The sequence below is a fragment of the Enoplosus armatus genome, chromosome 22 (assembly GCF_043641665.1).
Source record: "Enoplosus armatus isolate fEnoArm2 chromosome 22, fEnoArm2.hap1, whole genome shotgun sequence".
NCBI lineage: Eukaryota > Metazoa > Chordata > Actinopteri > Centrarchiformes > Enoplosidae > Enoplosus > Enoplosus armatus.
The window spans coordinates 3,988,698-4,010,814 of NC_092201.1; the positions used below are offsets into that span (position 1 = coordinate 3,988,698).

General features: G+C 40.6%; 1 protein-coding gene and 1 non-coding gene across 4 annotated transcripts in view; both read right to left on the reverse strand.

The window, feature by feature from the left end:
* LOC139304940 (ankyrin repeat and BTB/POZ domain-containing protein 3-A) overlaps positions 1-18,866 on the reverse strand; it is a 149,016-nt gene extending 130,150 nt beyond the window's left edge. The window contains exons 1-2 of one of the 3 annotated variants that reach the window (XM_070928860.1): positions 17,975-18,839; positions 2,230-2,247 (exon numbers count right to left, since the gene is read on the reverse strand). In XM_070928860.1, the coding sequence (XP_070784961.1) occupies positions 2,230-2,247; positions 17,975-18,839 (883 nt within the window). Of the gene's footprint in view, positions 1-2,229; positions 2,248-17,974 lie in introns of all 3 variants that reach the window. The other 2 variants (XM_070928862.1, XM_070928861.1) reach the window with 2 other exon arrangements.
* Positions 9,487-9,578, reverse strand: trnar-ucu (transfer RNA arginine (anticodon UCU)). The gene is given in 2 exon segments: positions 9,487-9,522; positions 9,542-9,578. It is a non-coding gene; the product is annotated as a tRNA-Arg (tRNA).
* Positions 18,867-22,117: the final 3,251 nt, after the last annotated feature.

Here is a 22,117-nt window from a genome sequence, read left to right on the forward strand (position 1 = left end):
CCTCTGATAAGCCTTTGGGGGAAAGCCTCCCCTTTTTTTTGCGACAGAAACCTTTTTCCATGTGAACGCTACAACAGAAGTGCATTTTCAATTAATCCTGTTCTACAGATTTCCTCCACTGACAAAAAGAAAAGAAACCCCAGCAGAACATTTTCCGACACTTGCTTGATTCTCCATGTTTGGTTTCCATAAAAAAATAAATAAAAAAAAGAAAATGTAAAAAAAAAAGGTGATCAGAGCTGATTCCTGAGCGACTGCCTGAGAGTCTTTGTCATTTTCTCCGAGGGGAAAAACTTGTTTATTTCCCCCGGCGGACTCGTTGAATGCATGCACATCAGGTTGTTTGTGTGTCTGTGTGTATACTTCAGTGATTAATGGTGTCAGCCGCAAAATGTCTGACAGAGCAGTATCTCTGTGGCGTAAAGGCTTATGCACAGATGAACACACAATAACAACAACAAAGAGCGGCTGGCACTTGGGACAGTCTGACAATGAAGGCAGAAATTGGTCTATGAGTACATCCGGTCCCATAGACTCATTGTCATGCCAAAGATCCCTCACACGCGTACACACAAACAAAATGATGACAAACATAAAAGTTTTACAAGTTGAGCAGTGATGTGAAAGGACACAGAAGGAAGCACAGCATATTTATTTCCAAGCTTGAAAATAAGCAGCGGGGCTACAGGGAGCATCATTTTCCTCCATCTATCACACAGCAAACTCTCTTCTGCATATAATTTAGTCTGCCGGATCACATTATCTGTCTCCTGTGTCACCTTTCTGACAGCTCGCTATAAACACTGGAATTATTTAGGGCTGGTCAGCTCGCTGTGTTGTCTCAGCAGTGATACACTGTAAGAGACAGACAGCACACTCTTCATCTGAAAGAGGAGGGGAGCAGCAAACAGCTTTATGGCTTTATTTATTCTTTTATACATGTATTTTGTTTTACAGTCATTTTCGTTTTTGTCTTAATTTTATTTGATGTATTACATTGTTTATTTTGAATGGGTTTTTTTTTTAATTGTGATGTAATTGTTTTCTTCTTAATTATTTATTTGTATTATCTATATTTATATATTGTTACTTTTATTTGTATTGTTTTTAATGTATCTATTATATTTTCATATTTGCTTTGTTGTTTTAGTTTTTTTGATATTTCTATCTTAATTCTTGGTTTTTTGTTTTTTACTCTTTTTATTTTTCATATTTTTTAAATCTTTTTTTCAGTAAATGTTTCATATTTTTTATATTTATTTATCATATTATTTGTTTGTATTTTATCATAAATTATATTTATTTTGATATTTATTATTTTGGTATTATTTAGTATTTGTTTCATGTTTATTGACTGTTGTCTTTATTTTAACATTTTTAAATATACAACATTATATTTATTTCATAAAAATGTATTTATTCATTATTTTGATAATTTTTTGTTTTGATTTTAAATGTTTATTTTTGTGTCTATAATTTTTATTTTAAGATGACATATTACAATATTATATATTTTTTTCATTTTATTCATTTGTAATTGTTTTGTTATTTATTATTTGAATTGTTTGTTTATGTTTTAGTTTATTGCATGTTAATTTATTTCATTTTTAAATGCTTGTTTATCTCTATCTCTGTGTTTATTTATTTATACAAACACAGCGTAGGACATTCATTTATTACCACATTCGTTTATAGCCTGACGTACTTTCCGATGCTGTTCCCTACGTGGGCTTTAAAGAACATGAAATAAATAAAATTCTGACATCCAATCCATCTCCCAGCAGGAGAAATCTCTGTTATCGGCCACATATTTCTCCTCTGTAACACTGGCTAACCTCTGGAATGAGGTTTCTAAACACGTAAATATATCAACCCAGTGTTGCACTAAAACATGGATGAGCCCAATCTTTCCTAAAGAGAACTTATATCAGGGCACTCTATCAGCCTCACTCTCTTCCCCCATGAGGATGCAGGGATTTATGCAGCCGAGAAGACACTCGAAATGATAGCAGCATAAGAACAGCCGAGCCGACCAGAGGCAGAGGTGGGGGTGAGGTGGGTGGGGGGGGTTAGCCTGGGAAGTGAAGGCATGATTGATATTTCCTGGGCAATTTCACAGCCCTCGACTTCCAGCAGAGAGGGAGAGAGAGAGAGAACCAGAAAGAAAAAGGACAACTGATAACTGGTCACACCAAAAAAAATCCTAAAGGAGTGAAGTGATCTTGGGACACCTTAAGATGTGAAAGTCTGTCGCAAGTTACTGAAAATAAGATGTGAAAGAGCTAACAGTGGGATCTGTAAATCATTCAGCTCCATCAAACGAACATGTTTTTAAAGGATTATACCAGCGTTTTAGCTACCTTACATGCTTACGCTTTTCATCTTTTGGATTAATTTTTCTTACTGTTCCAGACATCCATTGGTTTCCATTCATTCCCCAACTTGCTTGAGTTATATTCATATATTTCTTCTCTTAATTCTTAGCAAACGGTCCACATACTGGACTTACATACTTTTCTTGAGCTTTCAGCCACAACTTGCATAGACTTCATCAGTAGATGAAGACAATGCTATGGAGAGAACACTTGTATGCAACGCTATATCTTAAAGCTGCACTATTCAGTATTTTTACAATCACATTGGGTCAAATGTGAGAGGTGCCACATGTTGTGACGAACCCACAGAGGAACATCACCCGACTGTGTAGCTCCCCTCAGCAGTATGGACCATTTAGCATCTTTCAGCTCATTGTTTCGTTCTACGGCCCGCAACTTTAATGTTTTGGTTCCCTCTCATCAAGCTAGTTTCCAGCAGCAGCAGGCAGCCGTCTGCAGCGAACAGCAAACAGACAAAGTTAGCGACTAGCTTAGTGGCCATAATGGAGAATTATTTCAGGAGTTAAAATCAAAACAGAGCTGAAAGGACAGTGAATATTGGACTTACATTCATCAGACGCACAGACACAAATGAATGCTAATGTTCCTCAGTGTCGGATCAATGTGTAAACAGGAAAGTGTTTGCTAACAAGTTCGCCATGTCAGCTTTAATAAATATGTCAGTGTTGTGTTCTTCCCCCAAGTGCTCCAAAAATCAAATAATGTGGCTTTATGTGAGCATTTTAGAGAAATAGATGGAGGCACAGTGACACATACCGAAACTGATTTCTAAAACACTGCAGCATGTTTTGCACAATGATTAGCTGCAAGGCCACTGGTAAGATACATTAAGGCTCCAGGAAAAATACTAAGCACACTGGTGTATTGAATCATAAGCCATTATGCCTCGCTAATTTCATTTACAAAATTCACATAAGAGCTAACGGAGATAACGAAAGGCAGCCGAGATGGAGAAGATTTGAGGGAAGAAGATGTGGTTTCGTGCAAAAAGGCGCTTCAACTCAATATCAGGACTTTCTATTACTGAAACCATTAGTGGATCCATTCATTAGTCAGTTGAAAAACACTAAACATTGTGAACCAAATGTGTCTCAAATTGTCTGTTTTACATCATCGTAAACTGAGATTTCTGGGATGATCTTGTGCCTTGTCACTATTTTCTGTTTCTGCTTTGTGGACTAAAGAAATAGCCAATAAAGAGCAGACCAAAGGAAAAGGAAAATGTCCCAGATATTTTGTAGTTCAGTGTTCATTTTATGCATACTCATATTGACTCAGTCTGACTCATGCATTTAAACCAAGCTTTCACAGAGCAAAATGCAGGTCAGCGAGAGAGATGCTACCACCCCCCGATGATGCATTCACGGGCGAAAACAAGCCAAAAAACAAACTGTATTTTGATGACGGTACCAGGCAGCCTCTGGGACATCATGATGGATTGTGGGTACTGATGAAATTGAGTGCCTGTTTTGGGAGTGTGGGAAAAATCTGCTGCCGTGAAGCCTGAGGATTATCTACTTTGAATGTGCAGAAGCAGGAATGGTGTCATGTGGCTGCCTTGTGTAGGTGTGCATTAGCATAGGCGAATGAGGTCTTGTGTGAATAAAGTTGGCATTGCATGATATGCATGAACACCTATCTCGGCACTTAATGATGGCTGTGCTCCGAGATTAAAGCAGTTTAACACATTAAGAGAGTTTTCTTTCTGTCTGTGGCTACATTAACCTGTTATGAAATGATGTTTTGAGACCGCTTTGAGAAAATCTGTTACTGCATCCAACAAAAATAGACCAGATACTGTAAGTTACACAAGCTGTCTTTGTTACACATGGGTGCAGCAGCAGCAGCAGCAGGTGAGTGACAATGCAGCATTGCTCACAGGTTCACTCATAACCTCTGCATGTGTGCTCTTGTTCTTCTGTCTCTGTGAGGACCAGTTTAAGCTTTACAATTTGAGAGTGGGGACATTTTTGGGAAGTGTGAACTATCGCCCATCTGATACTGGATTTGTTGTGTTTTTTTTCAATGTTTTTAACAAATATTTCTGAAGATGATCCCTTAAATTTGATTATTAAAGCCCCTACACATACAAAGTCCACCAACACAGGTTGTTTGTTATCACTTATGTCGCCTGGTCACATTAATTCAAAGGACTGTTTAAGGGTCACTTCTTGGCTTAGGTCAGAATTAGGTTTATAGTTGATACCTATGGTGAAGATTTATAGCTCAGCGTCGGATTTCACATGTTGCATCGTGCTTTAATTAGATTCCCTATATTAGCTGTGATTACACGTTTTCATTCATGCTGTGGTATCAAGCCCCGGTGGACAGATCTGCCTTGTTTCATTACTGAATATGAGACTGTTCCATGCAGTGGCCACGTTTACTTTGTTTCATTCATTGTTATACAACAGACAGCAGGGATTGCAACGAGCTGAAGGAAGGAGAAGATTACTTTTTCAACTCGCTTCATGTTATCTTCAGCCGGCATCGGAAACTTAGGAAGAGGGGGGTAAAGTACTTGCGGTCCCCACATATCGCTGTATCTAAGTGAGTAGGCTCTTTAGCTAACCTTTTAACACAGAACTATACATGCACCTTTGGAGTTAGAAGCTGGGGGATGCATTGTGTGAATGAGGGTCCTCACAAGTATAGAAAAACATGTGCTGCTGCTTTGCTTTAGTGCTGTGAAGGTGTTAGTTTGAGTTCGATTAAGATTGATTTCAGGTTCAGAAAAGAGTTTAAATATTCATGTAGCAGTGAGGCTGTTTCACCGAACACTCCCACAGGTGCACTAATACAAATGTGTGTGTCCAGACACCTGTTTGTGTGTCCAGACACCTGTTTGTGTGTCGATCTGCACGCCCGCAGTAAGCTGGTTACTGGCAATGAATCAGGCTTTGGTAACGGGAGCTCTGATGCAACCTGTCTGCATCCCGCCGTGCCTCTGCTTGTCTGTCACGTTGGCCAAAGGGCCACAGGATGACGCAAAGCCGGTTCAACCAGACAGGTGGCATAGCTGAGCAAAATAAATACATAAAGGAAACCACAGAGGAAATCATAATTTGTTGTTAAGCAATGTCATGTTAAAGCCTCAGGTGTACACATGTATTAGGAGACACTACGTAAACAGAGGAACCAAGCTTGGCAACAAACTGTGGAAGGATCAGTGGGAAAATATTTGTTTCACGTGAATTAATATTCTATTCAATCAACTGTTCAGTTTCACTTTCAACTCTGCTGGACTCCTCAGAGCTGGTTTTTGGACTCAGTGGGGGTGGAGTGGCACTTCTTGTTTGCATTTTCTCTCCGGGAGTCCTGCTCTCTATTGATTTCATAATCCTCTTTCTTAGCCTCATAAGTTATCCTTCTTTCTTTATAAACAATACAGTACATTTGGACTTGATCAATAACCTGGACATAAACACCCAAATGATCCGTTTATCCCCTCCAGCGCTCCGTCCAAACACTTCAGCACAATATGATGAGCATTAGCAGGTCAGTAGCTCTATTCAAAGACTGGCATTAATCAGTGTTTTCTCATGACAAGCCCTGCAGATTCCCACATTTGAAATAAAAAATGTCATTGCCTCGGGGCAGCTAATGCAGCCAGGTGTATTTTTGGAGCCATTTTAGGTGACTAACCACATACTCATAAGAAGCACAGTGATTTTTAGCTGTATGCAATCCCCGCACAGTCACCCACTACCGTCACTTTCTATGAAAACAGAGAACCCTGGAAGTTCAAACCAATCTCCCACACAAAAATGCCATATTTAGCTGCATACCTGTAGATTTCTTATTATAATTTAGCTTTCTAGCAGCTACACGCTGTCATTTTCTCATTCTAAAACACAATAAAGCTGCCCTAATTAAGAAAGGAAACAGCAAGTAGTGGAGAGGACAAGAGAGCAGGCTGAGGTGGCAACAGATGTCTAATTAAATATCATGAGACTAAGAAACAGGAAAAGATTTGAGGAGAAAAGTCACCAAGGGGAGCTGGTGAGTACAGCAACCATGCACTGATTGCACCGAGCAGAAGTTCTCCTTGTTGCTCTCTTTTCAGCGTCGATCTTGTAATCGTTACGAAATGCTTCATGTCAGTGGGAGGAAGTGTTCCTGCCTACACAATAGCAGTGAAACAAAATTTCTACATCTTCACATGAGTCAAGTTGAGAGCAACTCCGAATGTCAGGAATACTGTAGTGGGACTATGTCACTGTCGCCGTTTCACAATGAGCAGTCATTGAGAAACAGCTTATGTAACTGTGGGCTTTAAAAAGACAGGGGGAGAAAAAAGGTTCCTTTTGTTATTGTGGGCTGTGTAAGTTGGCGTTTGCACTTGTCAAGTCTGGATTAAGTGGTGCAGAACAAAGCAGTACAATGGAGGGAGGATGTGATGAAGTCCAAGTTTAGTATAAGTGTGGGTCTTGATCACAAAGGGTATTCCCCGCAACTCCATTACCCAGAATGCTCAGCATCCCTATCAGTGGCCTATTTTGTGTCACCGTGGCAGCAGATGGTCCTCCCCAGAGCAAGGAGCCTAATTTCCCATCGCCACCTGGGAACAGCCAGAAACTGATCCCGCACTCACCCCTCATTAATTAAATGCTGTAATGGCATGCAGTAGTAGTAGCTGCCTGTCCTGTCGGGATGAAACTCACCACACTGAAACCCTGCGGCTCGGTGGACACGACGACACGGACATGCAGCGCAGGAGGCTCCATTTATCTGTGTCCACTTTACTGACCAGTGCAACATTATGTCTCTATACTCTGCCTCTCTTTTAGTGACCACTGTGGGCGTTACTGTGCAACAAACGAAATGAAAAGAACCTTTCCATGTGATTATTTCATTATCAACTCATCTATCAATTGTTAATCATTGAAATAATTCAATGTGAGCTGAGAGATATGTCTGAAATTAATATCACAATATTCATACGACTATTTTCTGATATATATATAATAAATGTAGACAGACTTCCATGTGAAATGATCAAACTGAGGTTAAATCTGATGAATGGAGTTTAACTATAATGCATCACATCATCAAAAACTATTTTTTTTTACTTTTTAATTACAATTATTTTAGTGTTATTTTCGTAATTCCACAGAAAGTCGAGGGATGATAATGTAATTACCATCAAAAATAAATAATGGAAAATGGCATTTACAACAGTCAAAAAGATATTTATACTGTATACTGTATGTATACGGTCCACTTACTAACATTTCAGTGCTTAAAATAATGCCTTCACACACAATTTCCTGTTTGACAGTGAGATACAGTTGAAAGCGGTTCTATTCAGTTTCATTTAATTATTTCTCCAAGACAGCCCACTCAGTATCACTACTGCTTTCCATGGAGTCTTGCTTACATATATCAAAACCAAACTACAAGACAATTAAAACATATCAAACAGTCGTTACTGTCTCATCAAGATCAAGTATACTCATGTCCACATTTCAGTTTGTAAAACAGTAAAAAAAATAATACTTTCATTACAGTGTACCATCCCATTTATTTAAATAGCTGGAATCAGCGCTTTCAGGCTGTAAGCTTGAAGAGGAAACTCACTGTACACAGTATTTAGAAGCTCTTCTTGGTACATAACTTGCAAGTATTACACGAGCATTACACTGCAGGCTGACCAATTATGTGTTCTTAGTAAGCCTGAGGATAAAACTGAGTGCAGGAGATTCACCACCAGTGGCCACCAGCTGAAAGACATCATATGTGAGGTGTTTTTTTATTTTTATGAAATCATCCAACTGGTAGAAATGCTAACATTCAGCTCTTAATCTCTTTTTGATCCTTTAAAACCAACTTATTGCAGTGCCTCCGCACTTAAATCACAGACAAATAGGAGTAAACAAAAAAGGTTATTGCCCTTTGATCGGATTGGTTTTCTGTCAGAAGTCAATGTGAGAATTAACATGAAAACACATGAAAGGAAACGTGCAGTTCTTCTCTGGATTGGATCCGGTCTAAATATGGACAAGCATGAAAAATAAATGTTAAAAACCTTTCTTGTTGATTCTAGCAAAAAGCCTTAAATCTCTCCTGCTAGAACACGAGGGACAGACTAATGGAAGCCAAGTAATCATGTTATGGTTTGTAGTAATCTGCGCTTACCCAGGCTGCTGGGAGACGTTAGCTAACTATCAGCGTTCACATTGAACAAAAATGTGACCCACCAACATGCAGGCATACAGGAAGGCGTCAACACAAAGCTACGAGCTGAGGTCATCTGAAGACACTCTGAGCCACCACAAGCAAAAACATGAAAGACTCTGGGTAAAGCAGAGAGTCATAAAAGACTTCCTGTTTCTGTAGGAAGTGCTCAGGAAATTTACAGGAAACCAAGTCTCCTGGAGAGAAGAAGAGGTGTCAGTTTGAAGAATGAAAGGACAGAGATTGGTACAGCGGGGGAAGATGGGCTAAGGAGAGGGCGGAGGTATCTTACCCCATATGTTTAGAAGAAAAAAAGGATGCAGCGTACACAGAAAATGTCTACCCAATAAACCAATAACGATGCAAAAAAAAAAGTTAATTAATAGAAATTTAACTTTCATTCATTTTTTTGCAGTGACATTAGTTTTTCTGGGAGGCCAACTTTTTTAGCCATTGTTTTTTGCTGTTATTCCAATCTGCGATTTGAGCACACTGTACTTTACTCCGTAGTTACTCTATTGTTATTCTGTTGTTACTCCATATGTCATTTGCCATCATTAGCAGTTAGCTAGCCTCCCTCCTTTGTATAATGCTGGGCGAACACAACACTGAGTGTGCAGGAGCTGCCTATGACTCAGCAGGTGTTGAAATAACATGAATGAAAAGTAACTTCAAGTATCAGCGCTAATATTAGTTAGTACACTAGGCTAGTTAGCCTTGTCTCCTAGCTTCCTCTTTCCGACTCAAATACGAAGTTAACAGCAGAATGGGTCTTCCTATGTTTGTGTTGAATGTTGTAAAGGGACGGACGGCTTACACAACTAACCATACATTACCAACGCTAAGTCGACTTCAGAATCAGAATCAGAAATACTTTATTGATCACCAGGGGGAAATTATACAAGTACAAAAGCGACTCTGGTGGGACTCGAACCCACAACCTTTGAATCACTTCTGAAGTGTCTCACTAGAAGTCCAATGCGCTATCCATTGCGCCACAGAGCCAGCTAAGACTTGTCTTCAACCCTCAAACCCTGAGCGTGTGGGAGCTACCAATGACTGAGGAGGTGTTGAAATGTACGAAAATGGGTGGGGGAATCAGTGCTAATGTTAGCAAGCTAGGCTAACTATTCAGCTGGTTAGCCTAATAGGTAAAACAAGGGAACGTGTGAATAGGGAAAATTCGTTTTTTTATCAATGTTCGTAGGCTATACGGGGGTATGAAGTTCTTCATTCAGTAGCGTATCACAGAAGCTGACATTGTGGGCTGTCAGATGTCAGTCAATCTCTGCCATTTGTCCTCTTTGAAAAATATGCACAATAGCCACACTATCAATCTGGTTTTTATTTCCTCACACACACAAAAATGTACACACAGGAACTGTCAAATTTCAGTTTGACTTGAAGGGAGGTGTGAGGAGGGATAAGTCTGGAGGAAAGAAGTCAGTGGAAAGATAAGTATCTGTCACTTTCAGTCATTTTGAAGTACAGTCAGTGGAGAGGCGGGTGTCAACAACCACATATATAGCGAGCGCCGAGCACTTAGAACAAGCATTCAAATGTAGGGAAGAAATTGGATATGGTTGGTTTCTGATTTAAACGTTATTTGTCTCCACATAAACAAGTTAAACTCCAGGAGTCTGTAGTAAGTGCATGAAATAATAGCAGGGGGAGGATAATAAGCATACGGGGGAGTTCTGATTGATGCCTGCTGCTTTTAAAAACAACCCACATGGTGCTGGAACAATGTAAGTCATCTACCCTGCTGCATAATTCAGGAGCACAAGGGCTGGGTAATAATGAGTAACCAAACTTGAATTTATTGTTGAAGTGATATGATTGTATCCTACATTGCATATTTGTTTTCTAACAATCGATTTAATGAAACATTAAACTCAAGCGGGCAATCAGACAGTCATCCGTTTTATTTTTTACTCCGACCAAATCTTTTGATTAGTGTCCACTTAAAGCATTTGTAATGCTTAATTTATCTTGATTCTAGCAAGAAATTCCCCGCTTTGACAGCAGGAGAGAAAAATAACCACAGAGAAACACAAACAGTTTGAAGTGACACCGGCTGTGTACTCGCCAACCCAAAAAGCAATCATGAAAAGTCCCTGAAAGACAAAAACAATCTCTGACTCAATAAATGAGTGTCAGAGGATGTGATTTTTATTTTTTTTTTAGACCTACATCCTCATTCCCTGTCCAAGAATGAGAATCAGTATTACAGAAAACCAAACGTTTCACAACCGGTCAATAGCTTGACTCATATAATAACATCTGAGTTTCAAAACCGGTCAATAGCTTTAGTCATAGCAGTGTTTTCTCAGAAGTCTAGACGTTAGATACTGATTTCTAAAAATTACAGTGACTGCTCAAGAAATGAAAACAGAGCTGCAAAAAAGTACTTTAGGTGTCACCATCTAAAGCATCATCATAACCACAGGGCCGCTGCAACAAGAGCGAGCGGTGTGATAATGGAAACATAGAGACACCTAACAAGGAGGAAAACATACAGTGTAGCTGACAAGATATAATGTGGTTTTCACCACAAATGCAAACTGCCTGATTTAAACCTCACAGCAGCGCAGACTACATGATACAACCCCACAGCAGCTGAATAAAGTCTCACTTTTGATTTCACTTCTGCTGAACTACAAGTGTTTTAGAGCTTATTTTTCCTGCTTTGGTCTCCTGGTATCTAGCCATGGAGATCACTTTGATTTCATGTGTCAAGGTTTTAAGATATCCATCTTTTCTTTCTTTCTTTTCTCTTCTTCCTGATGCTATCTCAATGGGGCTGAAGCTGTTAAAAGGTATTTAAAAATGACTCTGGATAATCCAAAGAGCGGTGAACACTCTTCGATGGAACATTCAATTCAAATTAATTTTTTAAAATTCTTGCCTTATACAATATCTGTGCGTGGCAACGGCAGTATGAACAGATCGTGTCACCCAGTAGAAAATGTCTTTTTGTTATTTGGGTGAGCTGACCCTTTAAAGCAAAGGTGAAGCAAACATACAAATCATGCTAAAGTTAGTGATAAGACCAACTCTGATTCATTTAGTTGAAGTGCAGCAGAAGTGGGGGGAAAAAAAGCCTTCTGTGATCTGAAATCAACTTTCTGCATGGCCACACACCATCTGTGGTGAGTGAGAAAATATGTTTTTTTTTGTAATTTGGGTGAACAGACCCTTTCAGGCATTTTGTGAGACGGTTAACATCATCCTCTGGCATTAACGTGACTCTCTAAAACACAAAAAAACTAATCTGCAAAAGTCCTTTTTTCAAGACATTAGAGTACAAAAGAAAATGTAAAATTCAAATTAAAGCAGAAGCAGCATCATAACTGACGGTGCTTCAAGAGTCCCTAAAGGATAAGTTGAATTAAGTTTGTGTTGTGCTGACAGATAACATCAAATAACACAGTATGTTCTGACAGCCGCTGTCACACAAATTGTGTCGACATCAAAGCAGACAAGTGAATCTCCAGACTTTCAGGATGTGTCACTTAATCTCACTGTGGCATCACTTGGATGTTGTTGTATTTTGCAAACTTGCACTGTACAATTAGGTCATTTTGCTAATGCAGCATAGTTGCCATTGATTCCTTCCTCACCCGCTGTGGTGTGAGTGTAGTCTGAACCCATCAAACGCAGCTAACGCCAATACCAAACGGCCACCTGTTGTACCGACTTCACACCCATAGCACGGGGTCAAGGGTCAACAGATGGAGCTGATTACACACAACATCGCCAGAAACGTCTTTCAACAGGTCCATGATCAGGGTGTGAAAAATAAAAAGACAGGAAAGTGGTGAAGAAACAGCAACAGAGATGAAAACACTGCACATACCTGACGCTACCAGAGCTAGCTAGCTACACTAGCTTGACTGTATAAGTATAAAACTTAGCTCTGTGTCTCAAATGTAATGCTAATATAATAAATGAGAGGCACAAACTGGAGCTAATGAATGTCTGTGCCATGTATGAATTAACACAGGACATTACAGCACAACAGACACACAATGTTAGAGGTTAAGGAAAAGCTTTTCCACTTTACTCACCATAACAATCTCTATCTGAGGGCAGCCGGTGTCTTTGTTGAACGTTAGCCGCTAAGGTGTTAGCTTGGCTGGTTGATGGCTGGCTCTGAACTCGGCCGGTTTTCCTCACATGTTGCTCTCCTTTCAGCCCTAAATATTTCTTCAGTTGCCTCAACATCTCATTTTCCTACTGAGTAAAAGGAGTGGGTCACATGAAAACCGTTTTCTAATGTCAATTTTTCGTTTTTCATCAAGCTAGCTAGCTAGCTGACTGAATTTAAGTGCATAGCATCCTCGTATTTACTTCCTGTAACTTTAATCGTCACCTGAGTGGACAAATGTACAATCATTAATCTTAATATTTAAGTATACATTTTTGTATTATTTTTAAATGTAATAATAATAGTAATTTGCTTAATTTTGTAACTAAAATGTATTCTTGTCAAAATTATGTGATCATGTTATGTTTGTGTTTCAAAGGAATAATATTGGCCAATAAATAATTTTTAATAAGCTTTTTAAAATTCTAAAATTTTATTTTCTTTTTAATTCTTAAAAAAATCCAGTATCAGTCAGGGTATTATTCATAATGACTCTTTTTGACCCCTTTTTTGATGAGAAAAACAGCCAAATGTGCTGCTGTATGTCAGCCAATATGGCAAATGCCATTTTCCTGATCAGCCATGTAGGCATCTATCTTGAGGGTGTAAAAAAAAAGGTGTCGACATCAAGGAAAAAAACGACGTAACAAGTGCCTTTGTTCAGTGAGTAACCATGGCAAAGAAAATCCACAGGTCTGACTGTCTAGAAGACATCTTATCTTGGCCACACACACCGACGTGGACCTGCACAAACGGGTATAAAAAAATGAATGAGAGGAATTATCATCTTTGTTCTCTCCAGCTCCCTGGTGTTTCCCGTTGCTAATTCCTAATCTTAATGACTACCAGATAAGCACAAGTGTTAATTAAAGAGAGCTGCATAATTATATCTCTGAGGAACCTGCGCCAATGCCCCCTCACCACCACCTCCTCCAGTCGACACTCCAGCCTGGTTTCTCTTCCCGCACTTTACTCCCTCACAATATTAAAGCATTCGCCGCTCTCACACTCCTCTCATTATCTCATCCTGACCCAGTGCTTTCACCTAGTTTCTGAAAATGGAAGGGGATCCACGCTCCAATGACATGGAAGTAATAAAACCACAACATTTCATGCTGGTCCCACTGTCCCAGAGCAGAGTTATAGGTGGTTTTGGAATCCCTACCAGTGAAATCACGGAGAAGCATATGAAATGAAAATCAATATTTTCACAAGACACTAACATGGAGGAAAACTAGAAACGGATTTAGCTCATAAAATACATCTTGGCCTCGAAAACAACTTCACATAACTTCACAATCACTGATCACTGCTGAAGATGAAGCGGGGCGGAGGGGTGTGGGTGCAGCCCTCGGTCTTATGAAATTACCATGACATAAAAATCCATCACAACCATGCCTGCCCGGGTGCTCGCATCTCCACCAGAACGACAGCAATCTGTCAGCTCATCTGTGAGTCCACCCCAAAGGAGGGGAAGGACAGGCGGAAAATAATAACAGAATGGACAACAAAAGGCTTTGCCAGAACCATGTGGTTATGAGTTGAGCTTATTAAAAACCACAGTGGAAAATAAATATGCAAACATCGAGACCGCCCTCTAGCAGAAAACACAATAAAATATGGTGTGAAAGACAGAGAGCGAAGAAGGAGGGAGGACAGACACCCCACTGCTAATTTAATAGACTGACTATAGCAGGCTATGCAGTTCCATTATGTTGTGTCATCTGTCCTGCGGAGGTTGGATCAGTTCCTTGGGGAAGGTCACGGCAAATGACAGACATAATCAGATGCAATCAAGTCATTCGGGATTCCAAATTTAAACGCCGCCCCGGCAGGTTTGGAAGCTGATGACCATGCTGTTTGTTTCTGACGTCACATGTAACACAACGGACAAGAGAGAGTCAAACGTGGTGAATCCTTGTAGAGAGTTACACGTCCGGAGACAACATTTACACATGTTGTACGATATCTCACCAAAAGTTAGGCAAATTTGTAACATAAATACATATTGTTGCTTTTGTATGGTTAGGTGCAACACGCGAGTGGAGCGCCGTGTCATTTGGCACGCTTCAATTGTCGCCTGTTTACCGTATATAGATGGAAGAAGTAGTCAAGGTACAGTAGCCAGGATGAGTCGATACAGAAAACAAATGCGACAAAACTGCTGCTTTGGAAATAGGACTGTGGTGTGCACACAGCCGCGACCCAAAGTGTATTTTTACGTTTCAGTGTTTTACGCACTTAACTACAGTGATGGCACTGCCGAAAAGAGGGTGACCCACACGCTTGTGTGAGGTTAAGATTAGATAACTACAACAGATTGATTGGCTTTAGTCACAGTTAAATAAGAAACATGTCAAATAAATTAAGGTTAAGCCATAGCGGAAGACTTATGCATATGTTGGGATAGGAACCCTGGGTGTAAGAGTTGAAAACAAGAACATCCTCCCCAGAAAAACTGCAGCATCTGCTGTTTGTTCAAACTCATAGAGTGACCGAAATATGAGGTTTTCTTAACAGTGGTCTGTTTCATAATCAAAGGCGGAGGTAGCGTGGCATTGCTATGGCACCGCAAAACCTCTTACCAAGGAGAGACTACAGTTATCATCTCCCGTTGGTTTAACAAAGTTGTTTTAGTTGCCTACACTTTACCAGACCTTAACCATAGAGGCGGCAAATCAGAAAACACTCATATGAATCATTTCTGTAATGCTAATTTTGGAGGACACTGTTGATGGGCGCCAGATCAAAAAACACTCACGAGTCAATGACAAACCACAATTTTGTCATTTCAATAGGACTTGTTGATCAAAACATATCTGCCCATCTTTAACTGCCAATCCCTCCACCTGTCGACAGTTAACCATATTATAGGTGTTACTAGTGACCGTGAAACACCTGCATGTCCATCCTGAATCTGCACACTCTGAAAGGCTTTTCTATAACAGTAAATGTTAGGACTCCTAAAAATAATGTGAATGTACAGGTTGGACAGCAGCATGTACCACTGAAAACAAAGGAAGTGAAGAAAAGCCTCCATTTAGCTCTGCACATTAGTCAGAGCAGAGAGGCTGTCACGTACGGTCAGTGGGAGTGCAGAGCCACGTGGACTCATTATGTGCCGCACTGCTTTTGTACCCCGGGTGAAATTTTAAACAAACAAACATGGGCTTATTCCTATCAGCGTTGTTTGCAAAGGCTCCAAACTACATAGAGAAAAGGAGAAATTACAGATATATAAGTGCAGTCAGGGCTGGCATAAAACCAAAGTGACAAACACAGCTTCTTGAAATGTGGTGGGTCACAAAAAAACAAAAACAAAAAACAGCACATTTTTTTTGCCTTCCTAGCCGTCACAGAATGACATCATGCTGTTTTGTGTGAGTGCAAATTGTAGCCTCCTCTGCACCATCAGGAAATGATGCGCTCCTCGGGTGGGAGTGGAGGGGGATGCATGCTTGGCTCTAGCATCCTGTCTACAGAGAAGTACCTGCTTCTCAGCTGCAATCTCAAGGCAGAGCAGTCGTGTGCAGCGTCTTCACCCAGGCCAGATATCAGTGTCAGATGAAGAGGAATAAGAAGATGGATGAGGGGATTAAAAGGGGGGAAGGAAAGGCCCCACACCCAGTTTAGAGCTGCAGCACTTAATCGATAAATCAATTAGTCAATCTAACTTCTCAAACGTGAGACTTTGCTGCTTTTCATTGTTTCGTTCACATAATTGTAGAGTGAATGTTTTTTGGTGGTTTTGAAGTGTTGGTCAGACAAAAGACGACATTTGAAGAGGAAACTGCAATTAGCATTTATTGACCGAAAGATTAATTGAGAAAATAATCAGCAGATTAATCGATAATGAAAGTAATCGCTTGTTGCAGCCTTAATTAATTTGCTATGTCACTGACTTTAATTTCTTTAGAGCCGCAACTAACTATATCTACCAGTTATTCAAGGTGACATTTTCAAGCTCAAGGTAACATCTTTTTGTACGGCTATTTTTTCGATTTTCTGATGTAAGCAGCAAATATTCAGCGACAGTTATTGTTGTATGGGCTGCACATGACAGCGGCTAAGAGTGTCTGAATTATAGAAAAGGTCCTGTTGTGTGAGAAAGACCTACATCCATGACATCCATCACGCAGTATCACTGAGCTATTCCAGTTTCAATTTTTCCTCATGCTGCTTCTGGAACAATCTTTTCTGGTGCTATTACAGAGGAATGGCTCATCCACAGGACAGGTTGCACACACAAATTCCTCTCTCAGTCAACCCAAGCATCTTTGTTTTTCACCTCTATTAAGTGCTCTAATAAGTGCTGAAAGAAAACAATCACGCTGCAACAATTAGCAAAAGAGCTGCAATATGATTATGAGCCCAGCTTGGCTCTCGGTTCAAGAATAACATTTCAAGTCCCTTCTGCTTTATTGTTTCAGCCAACTCATTCAGGGCTTTGGATAAGAGGGCCGGCCCACACTGACAGCTTACACCTTCTGGAGTGAGACAGTAATAGCATTAGCAACAAGGCCAGCACACAATATAAACACAAATCCTGTTCCTGCAAAATCACGACTCACATATCATCCATACGCACACCATGCGCTCCATCATAAACAATCATTAACATTGAGGTTCCTGTCTCTAATGAAAGTCTGAGAGCACAAAAGCTTCAAAGAAATAGAATTTGGAGCTTGTTTGATCTTTTTCAACCATAAATACCTATTCTGACGGTAGTTGCTGCGGGGCTTTGATAACCAAGACAGTTCCTGTTTCAGATGTGGGCCTTGAGGTCTAAGCTGAGGGTAATAAATATTCAAGAAACTGTCAAGCCCTTTTGTTGGGGAGTGCAATTACATGAGATAAGCTGTAGTTATTCCCCAGCATAATTACACAGTTTATATTACTTTTCCAACTGGGCCACACTAATCAGATTAGTGTAAAATCATATTGTCCTCAAAAGAAATGAATCAAACTTGAAATGGAGGTGTATATATTTGTGTTTGTTTTGAGAGAGAATTCAAAGATGCAGCCAGTGGCTTCTAGATATTTCTGGGAGCACGTGGACATCCATTTGAATGAAGTGGCTATTGTTTCTGATGTATTATGGTTTGGGTTATATGGTGGGTTTTACAGTGGATGATGAGTGTTGACTGAGAACACAAAACGCACATAAGCCCCCAGCAGCGTGGACCACCAAGGTGACAGCAGAGTGTCCGGTCATGTTTGATACTGGCAACTCAAGAATTGCCTTTCTTACCACTTGAATTCTTGCCACAAATGAGGTGCTGGTAGGGCTGCAGCAGACCCCAGATCTCCGAGTCGTTGTTGATGGCTTGCTCCAGAGACTCCAGCGTAAACTTGGGGATCCCGTTGTCCCTCTCCACCAGCGCGCTGCGAAGGACGCGGCTGAACACCTCTCTGAACAGACTCTCCATGCAGGCGGTGAGGTATATGGCAGCGTGTTCGTGGATCCTGAGGGCCACCCGACTATCCACCATCCACCTGAAGAACTTCCCCACGGAGAAGACCAGCCCGCAGCGCTCCGACTTGCCTCGGCTGAACTTGTCCCCGGTGCTCATGTTGTAGAGGGACAGGGCGCTGAGAGCCGCCGTGATGCAGTTGACGGAGATGGTCCATGAGAGCACCACCTTGATGGCGCTCTGGAGCTCATGCTTGGTGCACTTGGCGTAGCGCAGGCTGAGCCGCTGCGCCTCCCGTGCCACCCTCACCAGCGCGCGGCTGATGAGCGCCGACAGCCGCGCCAAGACCTCCGGTGGCGGGTTGCCCACCATCAGCTCCTCGTCTTTCCTCAGTGCGCCCTCCACCTCGCCGAGGCTCCATGGCACGTCCTCCAGCTCGGGCAGCTTGGCGCACTGACCCGAGCACTCCAGTATCTCCGTGTCCTCCGCCAGGACGGTATTGACCGTGTCCAAACTGTTTTGTCTGCTGTGCATGGATTCCGTCAGATGCCAGCAGTTGGCCCCATGTGAGACGGACTGATGCGTGTCGGAGCAGCACAGCGACACGCTGGACGACCTGACCGAGTCCGCGGCTCCACCATAACCAGAATCAAGCGTTAAATCCTCCAGCGTCCTCACGACTGTCTTACCCTTGCCTGCCATAACTGCACCGCATACTGTTGGGTATGCTTGGTCTCTCAGTTAAAAGCCACAAACTCGTTTTCTTGCCTTTCCGCAGCCCCTGTCCGAGGACTTAATTGTATTTCCCAGTTTTAAAAGAGTGAAACGACACAAGTGAGCCCCTACTTTCCTCCTTCTCTGAGTGGTTGGATGTCTTCGATATCCTCTTGCCCACAACTTCATATGCGTAACCTGAGAGCGCACAAACCCTCCGCGCTCACTGCAACAAGCGCAGCACAGGCAGGAGCCTGCTGGAGAGGTGGAGCCTGGAGCCCCGCGGGCTGAAGCAAGCCAATCCGCCTCTCCATCAGCTTTGACTGACGCAGACCAACCTACCTGCTACCTTTCAACAGAGGCTACCTGGTGCTGGTGAAACATAACTGCAGAATCAAGAGACACACACGTAGGCTGCTGCCAACCAATCTGTTATTTGTAGTCGAGTAGCTGCAGTGTCGTGTTCCCGCTGAGAAAACACATGGTGGAAATGTGACTGCACTCTTGATAGTGTGGAGAAACAAATGTGGACCAATGACATACAGAAAGTGGCAGCATAAAATCAACATATCCAACCTTTTCATTTGAACTTCACCAGAGGAGAAATAGATCACACTGTCAGAGAGAATAAATGGTTTGGAGGGGGCACAAACAGTGCAACACTGCTAATATGATTCATATGTCTAGGTAACAAGAGGTCATGCAGTTGTTTATTCCACTTTTATTTATAGCTATGTCACTGATTATAATCACAGTAGCTCTGTTGGGATAAGTTAAGGATGTACTTGTCTGCAAAAGCACCTTTCTCTACAAGTATATAATAAATAACAAATGAAATACACACATTTTAACCACAGTATTGTCAGGCTTTTTTATGAATTTTCCTTCTTGAATCTCCATTTTCTCCCATTCTGCTCAGCTAATAACAATAACAACATCCTGTTTCACTAAAGTCTAATTGTATTTGGAATCTGGATAAAGTTCAACGTTTCTGAATGAACCTCTGTTGTGAAAGATGCAGTTTTGCTGAATGGCAAACAGATGGAATACACAGTTCTGGTTCCTGCAGTGAAAAGCTGTTGTTTTCTTTGGCATGCTGTCCTCCACCAGTGATCATTTTAAGTAAGACGTGAAAGTGAGTCTGCAGCAAAAGTAGCTTTCTCGAGGAACACCATCGGCTTTAATGCCAGATCCCTATAAATATTTTACTGGTCAAAGCACATCGGTCTAAGCTTTTCGAGATCAGAGACGCACCGACATCCGGTGATAACACAGACCTGCAGCACTGCTTCAAGGTGTCACCGTGATGTTGTTGAGTGATTTATCCTCCATAACACAACATTTTTTTGTCAGGCCATGAAAACAAAGAGCGAGCTGAATTCTGAGGACATGCTGAGAGGAACAGTTGGTGGAATGATGATTCATCCATTCTGCTGGGGCTTCTCCTTGTACGTCTGAGCTGGACCAACCATCTGTCCACACTGCCTGCCATGCCAGAGGCCCTTTCATATTTTCTTAGCATGACACTGCACTACCCATGCCAGAACTGGAAAACTTACTACACTGGAATTTGTTTGGGGAATGATGTGACGCCCACTCTCGCAGAGTGATTGACAGGGAAAAGTGTAAAACAAATCATGCCAGTATCTTAGTGTCACTGTTTGGCTGACAAATGATAAACAATAGCATGATGTATGTTTTAGAGCAAAGTATATACATGTATTTATGTCAAGACCCTCCACATGGAAATACTTTGGCCTCTGAATGCTACTGGGTAGGATTTTTGTTTTGGATAAGAAGGACCAGTTTGGGAGATTCTGATAAGTGACGAGAGGGAATAATCCATTCTTACATGAACTCCATAGAGAAAATGAATGATTAATTTTTAATTTCATTCCTGATAAAATGATTATGATGCATGTTGCATAAAGAACTCTTATATAAAGAGTTTTCCATATAAGCAGATGTCACCATTAGCACATCCGTCCTCCAGTCTGTGACATTAACTGAGTTCATCTCCAGCAGTCTGCCATGGGCTCTTGATGCATTGCAGCATATCTTGCTGACTAACTAAGGTGAGAGTGGTGGAGGTGGGCAGCTGTCAGCTGCTTCTCTTCATGCACTGTGGTCCTCCAAAGCTTGTCCTCACGTATTAAGCGTTGGTTGCCTGGTAACAGCAAAATGATCATGATTTTTTTCTCAGCAAGATGATAGATTGTTAGTATTTTGCCAGCAGAATGAGTGTATCATATAAACACGCTTCCTCAGTCAAGCTGTGCGGTCACGTTTTTTTATTTGGTAATTTATTACATCATGCGTTCTCATATTTCACTTTACATGATTATGTTTGCAGTTTATTGATTTATACTGTGTGTGTGTATGTATAAATACATATATATATATATAGTAAAGCCTTTTTCTTTTGCTTGTTTTAAAATGTTACGTATTTTGTGACTTTACTGCTTAGATTGAAAGAAAATACATTTTGTATCATAAACTATGACTTATATTGAATTTTGTATAATTTATTGTTAGCCTATAGTATTATATAATAATAGTAATGATATATTTATTACCATAGTGCCATGATTCTGTGGATTTATTGGGATTTAAAGTAAATAAGTAAGTAAAAGTTAAAAAGTGCAGCCTCCACTATAACAACTGCGTATCATCGTGTATGGAGGTATGTATATCGTCACACATAGGAGGTCGTTAGTGACATGATGCTGTGCTGCCACTCAGTGGACAAAAGGCGGCACTACTTCTACAGTGCAGTGCTGCGTTTTATGTCTTGCATAATTACAAACCATTTTATGTAAGAGAATATTGTGACGCATTTCTTATTTAGAGATTAAAGGACATCAAATATAAAGAAGATAAGATAGTGTGGTACATGTCACTACGACTACTTCTTATTATAATAATAATGATAATAATAATATAATTTAGACATACATGCATGCAACTTACATACACATAAATAGATGAAGTAGGTAAAGTAAGGTTGGTAATGTTAGTCTTATATATCTATGCAGCACATTTTAACAAGTGAATTCAAAGTGCTTTACGTAGATACAAAATTACATTTAGGCAATAAATTAAAGAAACACGAACACAAGACAGACTAATGTGCATACGCATTAATGATTTAAATTACAGTGCACTTAGTGTAGCGCAAGATATAAATTAATACTTCCGAATTTAATCAAATTAAAAGTTTTTAGTCTCGATTTAAACAGCGTTAAACACGTCAAAGCAAGCGTGAG